Source organism: Rhinopithecus roxellana, chromosome 19 (assembly GCF_007565055.1).
Source record: "Rhinopithecus roxellana isolate Shanxi Qingling chromosome 19, ASM756505v1, whole genome shotgun sequence".
NCBI lineage: Eukaryota > Metazoa > Chordata > Mammalia > Primates > Cercopithecidae > Rhinopithecus > Rhinopithecus roxellana.
The window spans coordinates 24,705,184-24,720,890 of record NC_044567.1 but is presented as its reverse complement, the minus strand read 5'-3'; the positions used below and the strand labels follow the sequence as shown (position 1 = coordinate 24,720,890).

At 38.5% G+C, this 15,707-nt stretch overlaps 1 protein-coding gene across 1 annotated transcript in view; it reads left to right on the top strand.

The window, feature by feature from the left end:
- CLTC (clathrin heavy chain) overlaps positions 1–15,707 on the top strand; it is a 76,004-nt gene that overhangs the window by 37,004 nt on the left and 23,293 nt on the right. Inside the window, exons 7-14 of the mRNA XM_010364053.2 lie at positions 4,139–4,336; positions 5,120–5,320; positions 8,152–8,304; positions 9,094–9,216; positions 10,429–10,566; positions 10,808–10,972; positions 11,117–11,297; positions 13,391–13,554. Coding sequence (XP_010362355.1) covers positions 4,139–4,336; positions 5,120–5,320; positions 8,152–8,304; positions 9,094–9,216; positions 10,429–10,566; positions 10,808–10,972; positions 11,117–11,297; positions 13,391–13,554 — 1,323 coding nt within the window. The remainder of the gene's footprint in view (positions 1–4,138; positions 4,337–5,119; positions 5,321–8,151; positions 8,305–9,093; positions 9,217–10,428; positions 10,567–10,807; positions 10,973–11,116; positions 11,298–13,390; positions 13,555–15,707) is intronic.

Genomic DNA, 15,707 nt, shown 5'->3' with positions numbered 1-15,707 from the left:
TCTAGGACTGTATAGATGCATTACTGTCAAGAGAAGTGATTCTCCATGGAAAGAAACAATTTAGGATCATATTTGACAGACTTTTCTTTTTAAGGAGTTTTCTGTTATCTCTCCAAGGCAGAGCAATTATCAGCTACAGGGAAAAGAATTCTACCTACATCCCTTTTCCTAGCTCCTTAATTAAGTATTACTATTACATGTTAGAAGGTGATATGTTTCAGTACCTCTTGTGGGATGCCTGGAAAGTTAATCAATTCGGTAGGAAAAATATTATCCATTCTAAATTTGTCATTTTTGAAAAACCTGTTAATACCATCTAGCAAGTGGTTCTTTCTCTGTCATCATATTATTTTAATTTCTTTTTTTTTTTTTTTTTCTTGAGACGGAGTCTCGCTCTGTCACCCAAGTTAGAGTGCAGTGGCATGATCTCAGCTCACTACAACCTCCACTTCCCGAGTTTAAGCAATTCTCCTGCCTCAGCCATCCAAGTAACTACAATTACAGGTGTGAGTCACCGCACCCAGCTAATTTCTGTATTTTTAGTAGAGATGGGGTTTCACCATGTTGGCCAGGCGGGTCTGAAACTCCCGACCTTGTGATCCACCCGCCTCGGCCTACCAAAGTGCTGGGATCACAGGCATGAGTCATAGCGCATGGCCTATTTTAATATGAATAAGAATATTTTACCAGGAGGTATCTTAATTTTCTGAAAAGTGGCTAAAAATTTTAAAACTTAATACTGTTACTGGTCTTGCCTTTTACTCGTTTTCTTCCAAATTAGTATTTTTCCCAGATAATAAGCAAAGGAAGTAGATGGGTTTTGTTTCTCCTTCATTCAGTTAATTTTTGAAAAATGTTACGTATATGAAGAGATAGTTCGTCTAGGGAAAGGGAGTCCATCCCTACCTACCCATGTCCCACCTTAACTCCAGACCTGGTTAGGTGCTTCTGCTCTGTACTCTTAGAACTTAACTTACGGCTTTCTCCTCATAACACTTAACATACTTACTAAAATTGCTTGCTTAGCTGTCACAGTCACTGTTCTTCATTAGAAAAACGGATTGTCTTTAGTAAATTATATTTCTAGCACCAGTCAGTGTCTGGGACAAAAGCAGTTTTAAAAATTCAGTAGCTTTCAGGTATTCAGTTGTGAGTCTCTCTCTTAGAAAAATCAAGAATAAGGCTAGGCGCAGTGGCTCACATCTGTAATCCCAGCCCTTTGGGAGGGCGACGTGGGCAGATTGCCTGAGCTCAGGAGTTCGAGACCAGCCTGGCCAACATGGTGAAAACCCGTCTCTACTAAAATACAAAAACTTAGCTGGCTATGATGGTGCATATCTGTAATCCTAGCTACTTGGGAGGCTGAGGCAAGAGAATCACTTGAACCTGGGAGGGAGAAGTTACAAAAATGAGCCAAGATCACGCCACTGCACTCCAGCCTGGATGACAGAGCAAGACTCTGGCTCCAAAAAAAAAAAGAGGAAAATCAAGAATATATTGGCCTTTTTTGGTGAAGTAAATTAGTGATAATTTAATAATCATGAAGTTGTGAAGCCAGGGACCTTTTTTTTTTTTAAACTCTTAATTTAAAAAAAAAAAAAAAAAGAAAGGGGCTGGGCACAGTATCTCACACCTGTAATCTCAGTACTTTGGGAGGTTGAGTTGGGTGGATCACCTGGGGTCAGGATTTTGAGACGAGCCTGACCAATATGGTGAAACCTGTCTCTACTAAAAATACGAAAAAAAATTAGCCTGGCATGGTGGCAGGTACATGTAGTCCCAGCTACTTGGGAGACTGAGACAGGAGAATTGCTTGAAGCCAGGAGGCAGAGGTTTCTGTGAGCCAAGATCATGCCACTGCACTCCAGCCTGGGTGACAGAGCAAGACTCCGTCTCAAAAAGCAAGACTTTGTCTCAGAAAAAGAGAGAAAGAGAGACAGGGTCTTGCTCTGTTGCCCAGGCTGGTCTTGAACTCCTGGGCTCAAGTGATGCTCCTGCCTTGGCCTCCCAAAGTGCTAGGATTACAGGCATGAGCCACCACACCTGGCCCCTTTTTGTTTCTGCTGTTGTGCTGTTTTAAGATAATGCTTAACCTAAAGTACCTTAAACAATTTCATGATACATTCTTGGTGTTCATAACTCTAATTCTGGGAACTTGTTGATTGATTGTTACTTTCCCTTCCTCCCAAATTTTATGTGCCAGCTACTTTGAGTAAAGAGGTATTTACAGTAACCTTAGGGCTTTCTTTTACTCTTCGCTAAAGTCTACTAACTCGGCATATTCCCTGAAGGGATGAATATGTGGCTTCTATCGGTTGAAAAAGCAAAATCAAGTAAAGTGATGTTATAGTCAACATCTGACTTAAATTCTGAATTTGATAGAACTGAGTACTTTAGAAGACACTGGAACCTGGAACCTTTTCTGTTCCCTGTAGGAGATCTTATTAAGTACTGGTTGCTAGAAATCTGCTAAAACAGTCTTTATGATAAGGATGAAACTGTGGATTCAGTATTTGGGGAAACCTAAGGCAGCAATCAATAGGAAGCTTCAGAAAATGTAATTGGAACTGGATTTTCTGTTTATCTTTCTCATTCTTTATAGGAGGTAAGATTTAAGTTAAGGTTGGGGCTCAGGAATGCAAATAACTATAAAGAAAGTAATTATTACTTCCTTTAAATAAGCCTTGAGGATGGAGGTCGGACCTGTAGAAATAAAATCCTGGAGGTTAAAATTTCTTAATTTTCTCTGAAAGTAGTAGTAGAATAGGCAGGGCAGACTATTACCTATCTATCTGTTTGGTTCACTGAGTTCTCAAGTATTTTTTAATTCTTATTGATTTGGGGACAGCCATTTACTATATTCATTTATTCAACAAATTAAATGTGTTTTATGCTACACTAATTGCATATTGCTAGTAATACAATTAAACAAAGAAGCCCCTTTTCCTCATGTGAACGGTGACTGAGAAACAATTATACAATTATATTAGGTTGAGAAGTGCTGTTACAGGTAATATGAGTAGTTTATAAGCTAGGGCATATGACTAGTTCTACACTGGGGAAAGGGATGGATGGGTAGAGAAGGAATCCCTTTCTCTATGGCAGTCGACAGTAGTTCAGCTTTTGGGGCAAGCCAGATAGAAATTGGCCTTTACTGATATTATTATTTTTATTTATTTATTTATTTATTTATTTATTTATTTATTTATTTTGAGACTCCCTCTGTTACCCAGGCTGGAGTACAGTGGAGCCATCTTGACTTACTGAAACCTCCGCCTCCTGGGTTCAAGCAATTCTCCTGCCTCAGCCTCCCTAGTAGGTGGGACTACAGGCGCATGCCACCACACCCGGCTATTTTTTGTATTTTTATTAGTAGAGGTGGAGTTTCACCATGTTGGCCAGGCTGGTCTTGAACTCCTGACCTTGTGATCCACCTGCCTCAGCCTCCCAAAGTGCTGGGATTACAGGTGTGAGCCCCTGTATCCGGCCTATTTTTTCAAGCACCTACCATGTTCCTTGCATTATGTTAGCTGCTTGAGGATTCAGTGGTCCCTCCCTTCACTGACTATATAATCTGGTCTCTAGGAATGAAAATGTAATTAACAAAAATTACTGAAAAGTTCTTGTAAAAAAATCCTAAAATTAAAAGGAATATACCTTAAACAACTTGCAAGTGAACCTTAAATGTCATTTAGATATCATAGCTTCTTCAGTGTCATTTTCTGTAGGTTATCAAGATTGAAGTCCTCAGGAAGTTTTAAATTATGTGGAGTTGTCTTTCAGAGCTCAATTAAGTGGGAATGTTAATCTTTGATACTGAGTGTGTTAAGAATGAATAGATGGTATCAAAGCAGTTAGTTTGGACAGTGAAGTAAGAAGTTATTTAGATTATAGAATGGCCATATTTTAGGAACCACATAATGGCCTAGCACCCTGTGATACTTGTTTTCAAATCTCCTTAATTTTTTTTCTCCTTGTCTTCCTTCCTTCCTTTCTTTTATTTTTTAATGGCAGCAAGAAAACAGCTGTCACAATTTCATTACCTTTGTGACTCAGTATTAACCTGTTCTAAATAGATTTGGTATCATTTGTATCAAAATGAACACATTGCAGCTATATTTTATTCTTTAAATTGCAGGTTCTGTCAGTGTGTGTGGAAGAAGAAAACATAATTCCTTACATCACCAATGTTCTACAGAATCCTGATTTGGCTCTGAGAATGGCTGTACGTAACAACTTAGCCGGTGCTGAAGAACTCTTTGCCCGGAAATTTAATGCTCTTTTTGCCCAGGGAAATTACTCAGAGGCAGCAAAGGTGGCTGCTAATGCACCAAAGGTAAAGCGTTATGAAAATGAAGTTGTCGTGACATTAATCCATTGTTAATATTCTGTTTCTCATATTGCTAGAAAAGGAACCAGCTTTCTACAGAGAAACTGTTTTTAGATTACATTTGGGTTACGTTTTCCTTTAGTAGAATTCCTTGTCAGTGCCTCTAGATTTGGTTAATTTTCTCTGGATTTGATTAGTTTTTTAAAACCCAGATTGTTAGAAGGATATGTAGTTCTAGCAAGCTTTTGATTTACATAGATGTAATAATGTTTAGTTATTTAGGTGTAATACTATTTGACCTCATAGATGATGGTTACTGATTTTATTTCCATAAGTTGGACATGAAATAAATACTATCCGATTTTTTGGTAGGTAGAGCTGTCAAAATTAGGCTGAATTTATTCTTATCACTTTTGATGTTGGTTTATGGTGGACTGAATTAACACCTTACATTCCTGACCAATATTCATTATGAAATTTGTACTTAATTTAATATGAACTTGGGATAATACCTAGCTATAACTATGTTATGATTATAACTATTCTCTTACACATTGACATTGTAATTTAAGTTGATCTATTTTTGATTCTAGATAATCTTATAACATTGAACCAGGGGTATGAAAGATAGTGACTAAATATTTACTCTAGATGGAGAAGATTTGAAACTTCATTTTAATAGATGGATTAATTCCTTTAAGATTGACCTAAGAGATTGATCTCTATGGGGTGATTAGTGTGATGTTTGGATCACTTTTGAAGTGTGTTTAACATTTCTTGTTCTTAAAGGGTATTCTTCGTACTCCAGACACTATCCGTCGGTTCCAGAGTGTCCCAGCCCAGCCAGGTCAAACTTCTCCTCTACTTCAGTACTTTGGTATCCTTTTGGACCAGGGACAGCTCAACAAATACGAATCCTTAGAGCTTTGTAGGCCTGTACTTCAGCAAGGGCGAAAACAGCTTTTGGAGAAATGGTTAAAAGAAGATAAGGTACATTAAATTGTGTTGACATAATCTTGTTTTGATTGCATTAAATATGATATTAGCAAGTTAAAATCATTTAGGCTGCACCAAAATGTCTCCATTACTGCTGGTAGAAACAGAACAAAAACATACATTGCATAAGATGGGTTCACTTATTTCCTTTTGAAAATATATTTATTTTTTCACTGGGCGTGGTGGCTCACGTCTGTAATCCCAGCGCTTTGGGAGGCCGAGGCAGGCGGATCACCTGAGGTTGGGAGTTTGAGACCAGCCAGACCAACATGGAGAAACCCTGTCTTTACTAAAAATACAAAAATTGGCTGGACATGGTGGCAGCACCTGTAATCCCAGCTACTCGGGAGGCTGAGGCAGGAGAATCGCTTGAACCCGGGAGGTGGAGGTTGCAGTGAGCTGAGATTGCATCACTGCACTGTAGCCTGGGCTATAGAATGAGACTCAGTCTTAAAAAAAAAAAGTTGGATCTTAATAAGACAGGATGGCTGTCTAATTAGCAATGAGATACTGTTTCCCAGTGATTTCACAAATGTTAGTTGGTGTTACATGGAAAAATATTTAACTTGGTTTCTTGAAATTGATTTAAATATGAACCTTTTCTAAATGTTAACTAGCTTTCTTTACTGTAGGTCTTCTCGATGCCTTTTATGTTTACTCAGTACTTACTTATTTCTCTTTACAGAGAGCATATAATGGTAGTACATTTTCCTAAGCACATTATTCCTTATGTGGAATAGTGACTGAGAAATAGCCAAAGGGTGTTTTTTGTTTCTAAGATAACAGACAAGTTTTAGCTGTCCATTAGTGTTAATTCCTTTCACACCACCATATTAAAAAAACCGTTCTCCTCAAAGTTGTAGTATGGAATTGCCATTGTCAAGAACTGAAGTAGTATTGTTTAAAGCACTCTGAATAGTGAATAACATTTAATGTTATTATTCTTTCAGCATTAGTATATATTAGTACTGTTTTTATATTATTAATTCTAAGTCCTTGTTTCTTGACCCAGTTTCTGGCAATCTTGTAAGATACTAGAGAATAGTTTATTAGATTTGGGATGCTTGGACAGGAGTCTCTGATGAAGAATAGCCACACTAGCGAGTATCTGAGGTCCATCCTAATTGGTTAAGATAAGGCAGGGCTGAGTTCGGTAGCTCACACCTGTAATCCCACTACTTAGGGAGGCCGAGGCAAAAGGATCACAAGGATCACTTGATGCAAGGAGTTTGAGACCAGCCTAGGCAACACAGAGAGACTCTATCAAATAAATACACACTATTTTTTAAGAAGATAAGGGAGGGTGAGAACAGCCAAGGTAACTGAGTTAACCTATGTAACAGGGTGAAAGCTTTTTAGGTATCATTACCCTTTTCTGTGAACAGTCATATGGGACCATTTGTGGTATTAATAAAAGAGACATTAATCAACTATTCATTAGCATGTTCAGTTAAGATTATAGACTCTGATACAACTTTCTATTTTTGGCATTAAATATCATTTATAAGAGTTAGTCTCCAAAGTAGAAAGTCAACTTTGGGCCGGGCGCGGTGGCTCAAGCCTGTAATCCCAGCACTCTGGGAGGCCGAGACGGGCGGATCACGAGGTCAGGAGATCAAGACCATCCTGGCTAACACGGTGAAACCCCGTCTCTACTAAAAATACAAAAAACTAGCCAGGCGAGGTGGCGGGCGCCTGTAGTCCCAGCTACTCCGGAGGCTGAGGCAGGAGAATGGCGTAAAACCCGGGAGGCGGAGCTTGCCGTGAGCTGAGATCCGGCCACTGCACTCCAGCCCGGGCGAGAGAGCAAGACTCCGTCTCCAAAAAAAAAAAAAAAAAAGAAAGTCAACTTTGGTATGTAAACCAGAACTCTTAGGAAATGAATTTTCAGATTGGGCAGCTCAATGAGTAAGGCAGACTGAATAACACAGAAGACGGTATTTGCTTGTATACTACCTAAAAATTCTTAAGAATGTCCTTCCTGCCCTATAAGCTTAAATCCAAGTCAAGAAGATAGTGGTGCTTAGATCCTTCGGACATATATAGGTTACACTGGGATTTAATAACTGTCCTTATGGTAAACCTCATCTGGCTCCTTCAATATCAGATTTTCAGTTGATAATGTTACATTAAAAGTTGCTTTTTGCCGGGCACGGTGGCTCATGCCTGTAGTCCCAGCACTTTGGGAGGCCGAGGCGGGCGGATCATGAGGTCAGGAGATCGAGGCCATCCTGGCTAAGTGAAACCCCGTCTCTACTAAAAAATACAAAACAAAATTAGCCGGGCGTGGTGGCGGGCGCCTGTGTCCCAGCTACTTGGCAGGCTGAGGCAGGAGAATGCGGTGAACCCAGTAGGCAGAGCTTGCAGAGAGCCGAGATCGCGCCACTGCACTCCAGCCTGGGTGACAGAGTGAGACTCTCTCAAAAAAAAAACAAAAAAAAAAGTTGCTTTTTGTTTTTGAAAAATTGGGGCCATGTGATGTGAGTCTGATATCTGAATATTCTTAGTAGTTGGAAGTACAAGAGGTAGAAGATTCTGCTTTAAAGTACTTACATCCCTAACAAGGTAGTTGATAATATCTATAGGATTGCAGTCTAGGTGAGCTTTTTATCTTTAAATAAGATTTGTGGAGAATTCTACTGAGACATTGCTGTGAATACAAGATTAAGAGTCTACCAGCCACAACCCCTGCATATTTATAATATATTCTGTGAAACTAAGTACCTCTCATACTAGTTATTACTTATAGTGGATATAGTGTCAACTGCTCATTTCTAAAACAGTTGTTGATCAATCACTAAACAATCTCTTTTTCCTTTGGACAGCTGGAATGTTCTGAAGAACTGGGTGATCTTGTGAAATCTGTGGACCCTACATTGGCACTTAGTGTGTACCTAAGGGCTAACGTCCCAAATAAAGTCATTCAGTGCTTTGCAGAAACAGGTCAAGTCCAGAAGATTGTTTTATATGCTAAAAAAGTGAGTTCAATTAAACAAATTCTCAGCATGAATTCATCGAAGCATTGACAGAGAAATTAGCCTGTATTAACTCTTGATTACTTTAATAGTGAATTTCCTTTCATTTTGATTTACTTTGAAATGTATAAAAATTCTCTTACCCCTCATATCAAATTCATACTTGTTAAATTGAGACAATTACTCTTGCATGGCTTATCAGAATTTAAGATAGCAGGCATGTTTAACATGTTACAACAAACTTTTGAAATACTCATTTATTGAAAATGGATAAGCCAGGCCAGGCGTGGTGGCTTGCGCCTGTAATCCCAGCACTTTGGGAGGCCAAGGCGGGAAGATCACTTGAGCTCAGGAGTTTGAGACCAGTCTGGGCAACATGGTGAAACCCTGTCTTTACTAAAAATACAAGAAAGTAGCCAGGCGTGGTGGTATGTGCCTGTGGTCCTAGTTACTCAGGAAGCCAAGGTGGGAGGATCACTTGAGCCCAGGGGGCAGAGGTTTCAGTGAACCGAGATTGCACCTCTGCACTCCAGCTTGGATGACAAAGCAAGACCCTGTCTCAAAAAAAAAAAAAAAAAAGAAAAGAAAATGGATAAGCCAATTATAAAGATTGACAGGTGTTTGTTCAAATGTGTCATCATCAAGGTCTAACTGGGCACCTTAAATTGCAAATGAATTTGTGCTTTCACGAGTATTTCCATATTAGCAAGATTTTATAGTAGAAAAAGTCTTTAAATGCTATAAAATTGAAACTTAGGAGCAGCGTTTAAGTCTTTGTTTGTTTGTTTGTAGGTTGGATACACTCCAGATTGGATATTTCTGCTGAGAAATGTAATGCGAATCAGTCCAGATCAGGGACAGCAGTTTGCCCAAATGTTAGTTCAAGATGAAGAGCCTCTTGCTGACATCACACAGGTAATGTGATTACCATATATTTTGTAGAAGCTGATTGAAACGGAGAGTGGGGGCCAGCCGTGGTGGTTCACGCTTGTAATCTCAATACTTTGGGAGACCAAGGTGGGAGGATTGCTTGAGGCCAAGAATTGAAGAGCAGTCTGGGCAACATGTGAGACCCTGTAACTACAAAAAATCTAAAAATCAGCTGGGTGTGGTGGCACATGCCTGTCGTCCTAGCTACTCAGGTGACTGAAGTGGAGGGACAGCTTGAGCCTGGGAGGTCCAGGCTGCAGTGAGCTGTAATCGTTCCATTGCACTCCAACCTGGGCAACAGAGTGAGACTCTCTTAAAAAGAAAAAAAAGAAAACTTACAGTTTGTAGAAATTAAAGCTTTGTCACTCTATATGGATAAACCTCAAATGCCTTGCAAAAAAAAGCAAGTTGCAAAAGAATGGACAATATGAAACCCTCTGCATGTAGTTTTAATACATGCAAAACAAACATCTTATTTAGAGATGTATATGTATTAAAAATGTGAAAAATACATGGGGATGATAAAATAAGATAGTGGTTGCCACTGGGTGTGGGGAGAGGGAAGAGATGCATTTGGAAGTATGAGTCAAGAGTCCTTCATATTGTTTATGCTATTGTTTTTCAAAAGTTGATAAAAATAAAGGTCTGTCAGGCCAGGCATGGTGGCTCACGCCTGTAATCCCAGCACTTTGGGAGGCTGAGGTTGGCGGATCACCTGAGGTCAGGAGTTTGAGACCAGCCTAGCCAATATAGCAAAACCCTGTCTCTACTAAAAATAACAAAAAATTATCCAGGTGTGGTGGCAGATGCCTGTAATCCCAGCTACTTGGGAGCTGAGGCAGGAGAATCGCTTGAACCCGGAAGGCAGAGGTTGCAGTGAGCTGGGATCCTGCCATTGCACTCCAGCCTGGGCAACAAGAGCAAAACTCCGCCTCAAAAAAATAAAATAAATAAAATAATAAAATAAAGGTCTATTGGTTCAATTGTATTCTGCTATTATGTAATATCTTGAAATATTTTGTAGGTTTTATCAGAACTGAAAATAACTGTGTTCTCTAGAGGACAAAAATTTGTTCTTAAAGTGTTCATATTGTCCAAATAAAATTCTCAGGTAAAGAAAGAGTTCGTGCATAATTTTGTCTACTTACTCTCCATAGTATCTTAAAACAATTTCTTTTAAATCTATTTTTTTTGTAGATTGTAGATGTCTTTATGGAATACAATCTAATTCAGCAATGTACTGCATTCTTGCTTGATGCTCTGAAGAATAATCGCCCATCTGAAGGTCCTTTACAGACGCGGTTACTTGAGATGAACCTTATGCATGCCCCTCAGGTATGTGTTTTAATGCTTTTTAGGCATGTTTCCAACATCGTTTTAGTGGTTGTGCAGAGCGTCTCAGATTTTCATGCAAAGCTACTGAGATGCCTACTCCTTATACAAGAAAATTTAGCTATTATAATATTCTTTTGTACTTTCTTTAACAGTTCACTATTAAACCTTAATCTGTAATGGATATTGAATTACTCATATAAATGGAGTGGACAATTAACTTTCCTTGTTTGTGGTTTTACAGGTTGCAGATGCTATTCTAGGCAATCAGATGTTCACACATTATGACCGGGCTCACATTGCTCAACTGTGTGAAAAGGCTGGCCTACTGCAGCGTGCATTAGAACACTTCACTGATTTATATGATATAAAACGTGCAGTGGTTCACACCCATCTTCTTAACCCTGAGGTATTTCAGTTTCTTACCTAATAGATGGTGTTAGTTGTGATTAATAGGTACACTGAAAATGTGTTTGTGGTACTAAATATTAATGATTTCATACCACCATGAGGTTCAACATTATTTCATTCATTCATTCATTTTATCTTGTAGTGGTTAGTCAACTACTTTGGTTCCTTATCAGTAGAAGACTCCCTAGAATGTCTCAGAGCCATGCTGTCTGCCAACATTCGTCAGAATCTGCAGATCTGTGTTCAAGTGGCTTCTAAATACCATGAACAACTGTCAACTCAGTCTCTGATTGAACTTTTTGAATCTTTCAAGAGTTTTGAAGGTAAGTAGGGGTTTTTGAGTTTAAAAAAAAAAAGTACTTAAGATAGCCCCAAGAAGAGGTATGCTTATGATCAGGCTATTGGAAATTTTGTCTTTCTGTTTTTTTTTGAGACGGAGTCTCGCTCTGTCGTCCAGGTTGAGTGCAGTGGTCGGATCTCGCTTCCGCCTCCCAGGTTTACGCCATTCTCCTGCCTCAGCCTCCCGAGTAGTTGGGACCACAGGCACCCGCCACCTTGCCCGGCTAGTTTTTTTGTATTTTTTTAGTAGAGACGGGGTTTCACCGTGTTAGCCAGGATGGTCTCGATCTCCTGACCTTGTGATCCACCCGTCTTGGCCTCCCAGAGTGCTGGGATTACAGGCTTGAGCCACCGTGCCCAGCCTGGAAATTTTATCTTTCTAAAAATTTGTTCTATAGGACATTTTAATTTTTATTCAATAAATGTTGTCAAGGCCCTTTTATGTTGGATCCTAAGGATATGCAGTGAACAAGACCATCTGTTTGGATATTTTTATAGATGATTGAAAGGTAGAATTTTAAGAGAAAAATATGTAGTGGTGTTGAAATTGCATAAAATGAAAATACAGGTTGAGTGTCCCTAATCTGAAAATCCAAAATGCACCAAAGCCTGAAACTTTTTGAGCACCAACATAATGCTCAAAGGAAATGCTTGTTGGAGCATTTCAGAAATTGGATTTTCAGATTAGGGATGCTGATCAGGTAATTATAAAGCGAATATTCCAAAGTTGAAAATCTGAAACATGTCTGGTCTCAAGTATTTTGGATACGGGATACTCAATCTGTACTAATGATCGGGTATAATAACATTTTATGCTTATATGTCTGACTCTTACAATAGCAGGTGATTCTCGCCAAGGGCATTTTGTGATTTGTTGCTATTTAGCAGAATTTCTTAACCTTAGTACTACAGACATTTAGGGCTGGATAATCATTGTAGAGGGGTATTCGTGTAGACGTAGAATATTTAGTAGAATATTTAGCAGCATTCCTGATTTCTACCCACTAGATGCCAGTAGCGTCAGCTCCACCAGTTGTGACAACCAAAAATGTCTTCAGACATTGCCAGTGTCACCTGTGAGGAAAATCACCTCAGTTGAGAACCACTGCTATGCAGGGTACTAATGTAATCACTGTTGGGTGGCTAAGTTCTGGTCCTCAATTGCCTTTCTCTCCTCTTTGTAGTAGTAGTGCTCTATTGAGAAGGAGTAAGAGAGTCTGCTAGTTTTCTTAATTTTCACAGTTTCAAAATGTTAACTATGCACTAAATTTACACTGTTTAGTACAGCAGTCACTAGCCACATATAGCAGCTATTCACATCGAAAGTTATTAAAATTAAATAAAATTTAATATTTAGTTATTCAGTCACTCTGGCCACATTTCAAGTGCTTAATAGCCATGTGTGGTTAGTGGCTGTTATATCAGGGGGCAAAGATAAGATTTTCATCATTGCAGAAAGTTCTTGTGGACAATACTGCACTAAATTCTTCCCAAATTATTTTGTATGTTTCCTATAAACTGCATATTGAAAAATACCAGGTATTGGGGTCTTCATTTAAAATTTCCCATATAGGGGCACAGTGGTGTATGCCTTTAATAATCCCAGTGCTTTGGGAGGCCAAGGCAGGAGGATTGCTTGAGGCCACAAATTCAAGACCAGCCTGGGTAACACAGCAAGACCCCATCTCTACAAAAATTTTCTTAAAAATTAGCCTGGCATAGTGGCATGCACCTAGCTACTTAGGAGGTTGAGGTGGAAGGATTGCTTGATTCCAGGAGTTTGAGGCTGCAGTGAGCTATGATCGTGCCACTGTACTCTAGCCTAGGTGACAGAGACCTGCCTCAATAAAAAAGAAAAAAAGGCAACATTGGGTTGAATTGTCTGTTCTTTAGGATTAAAGTGCAAATCCATTTTACTGATCTGATTAATGGAATAATTAGTATTTTTATCGAGCTTTTTAAGCAACCAACTTATATTTGGGAGTATTCAATGTAACAGTTTTTAATTGCATAAATGCTTTTCAGTCATTCTCAAAAGTGTGCCTATGCTTAATTGTAATTACTTGTTTCTTTAAAGGTCTCTTTTATTTTCTGGGATCCATTGTTAACTTTAGCCAGGACCCAGATGTGCACTTTAAATATATTCAGGCAGCTTGCAAGACTGGGCAAATCAAAGAAGTAGAAAGAATCTGTAGAGAAAGCAATTGCTATGATCCTGAGCGAGTCAAGAATTTTCTTAAGGTAAGTGGTTTTGAGTAACGTGTTTTCTGGTTGAATTCCAGTTTAGCAGTTCTACAAGGGTTTGGTTGTAGTTCAAAAATATTTTTTCCCTAAATGTGAAACTGTTAGCATTCTTAAGTTGTGTGCTGGATTATTTCTTGCAAACATAATACTCTGTGGTTTCCTTTGAAATACGGAAGGAAATCGGTGACTAAGAATGACCATCTGTTTAAAAGAAGAAAAAAAATAGCACTATTTCAAAGGAATTTCCTTTAATTTTGGATGGAAAAATTTAGAAAAGTGGTTGTATACTTTCAATGTCATTTGAGAATCATTTAGGCTTTTGAATATTAACATCAGCTTGCTCTTCATACCATTTTGAGGAGCCTCTATGGTAGGCAAAGGGATCTGTTATCTAAGGAATGTATAGGCTTACCTCTTTCATCAAGTTTGCCCAACTGTAGAAACTAAAATATTATTCATATATAATTCATAAATTAAAGGTACGACGATCAAACAAAACGCTCAGCTTTGTGACACATGAAATCAGTTATAGAGAAGTAAGGACCACCTGTGTTGCAGGGAGGAGTAATGGTCCAGACATTCTGAACTCTAGAAGATCCCTAAGGGCAGTTAATTTTGTTTAATGTTTAACTTAGCTTTAGCTTTATTCTTGTAACTACCAGTTACTTTGTGAGGGAAATAAAGCTTTAAAGTTGATAGCTATCTATAAAAGACCAGGAAAACTACAGAACACTTAGATTACTGCTCCCTCACTGCCTATTATGTGTGTGTATGTATTTTATATATATATATATAAAAGGATTCCTGAGACTTTACAGAAAGTTCTGAAGTATTTTTTGTCTTGGAAGAATTTTAAATTACAAGTGAAACCAAAATGTTTATTGTAGAATACAGTATGAAAAGTAGGCTTTTCCTGCTCCCAGACTATCATCATTTGTGCCTGTGGTTGCACTGGCAGATTGTTCTTTTGAAGAATTTACTACCTGGGCTCTAGATGAAATAGCAAAACCCTTAGGGATTTTAGTGTAATGAGGTAGTCAAAATGTTGAAATTGCTCTACATTTTAGATTAAAAGATACACTTTTCAAAAAAGTGTAGCTTTATAATGTCTTTGGCCATCATGAATATTCTGGGTAACCTAGCCAGTATGCTATGTTTGGACCAAAACTTTCTGGTATCAAAAAACCCCTCCAGATGAGAAAGATTTGATACTCTATGCTTGACTAGTGTACCCATAATACTGATTCACTTCCTTCTGTGAGTATCATTACTATTTCCTTAAAACACACACACACACACACACACACACACACACAAAAACTACTACTAGATTCTTTTGGGGGCAGGGGGTGTTGGGGTTTTTTTGTTGTTTTTCTTTTTAAGCTTTGAAGTTCAGGGGGGTGCATGGGCAGGTTTGTTATATAGGTAAACTTGTGTCATGGGGGTTTGTTGTATAGATTGTTTCGTCACCCAGGTATTAAGCCTACAACCCATTAGTCATTTTTCCTGATCCTCTCCCTCCTCCCATCCTCCACCCTTCAGTAGGCCCCAGTGTCGTGTTGTTCCTCTCTGTGTCCATGTGTTCTCATCATTTATCTCCCACTTACTAGTGAGAACATGCAGTATTTGGTTTTCTGTTCCTGTGTTAATACTACCAGATTCTTACATGATTTCTTTTTGTTTTTATTGAGCCTTCAGCTTTTATGCTTAAATTGTAACTTCTTTAGCTTTGGATTTTAACATTTGAGTCACATATATATGGAAGGCAAAATGAAATTAACTTATCATTTAATTATCACATTCTTGAGCTTTAAAAAAATCCTCTAGTAAAGAAATAAAAAATAATCCTCTGGGTACTAGGATGGTACTGCCTTAGGTTTGCATATCCCATGGGATCTAATCAGATGACGATTTCCCCTCTACACTTGTGAATTAGGTGCAAGCCTGATATAGTAGGGGTGTGGATGTGGATTATGAGGTTTTGAGTCAGTCAGACCTGTTTCAAATTCTACTTAGCCATTGTTTGTTCATTCAGTATATGTCTAGCTGTTACCTCAGGCAAGTTAATGAATGTGCCTCAGCCTCAGTTTCTTCAACCATAAGCTATGTTTATTTATCAAGTACTTTGTATACTGTAGATGTTGAGGTAG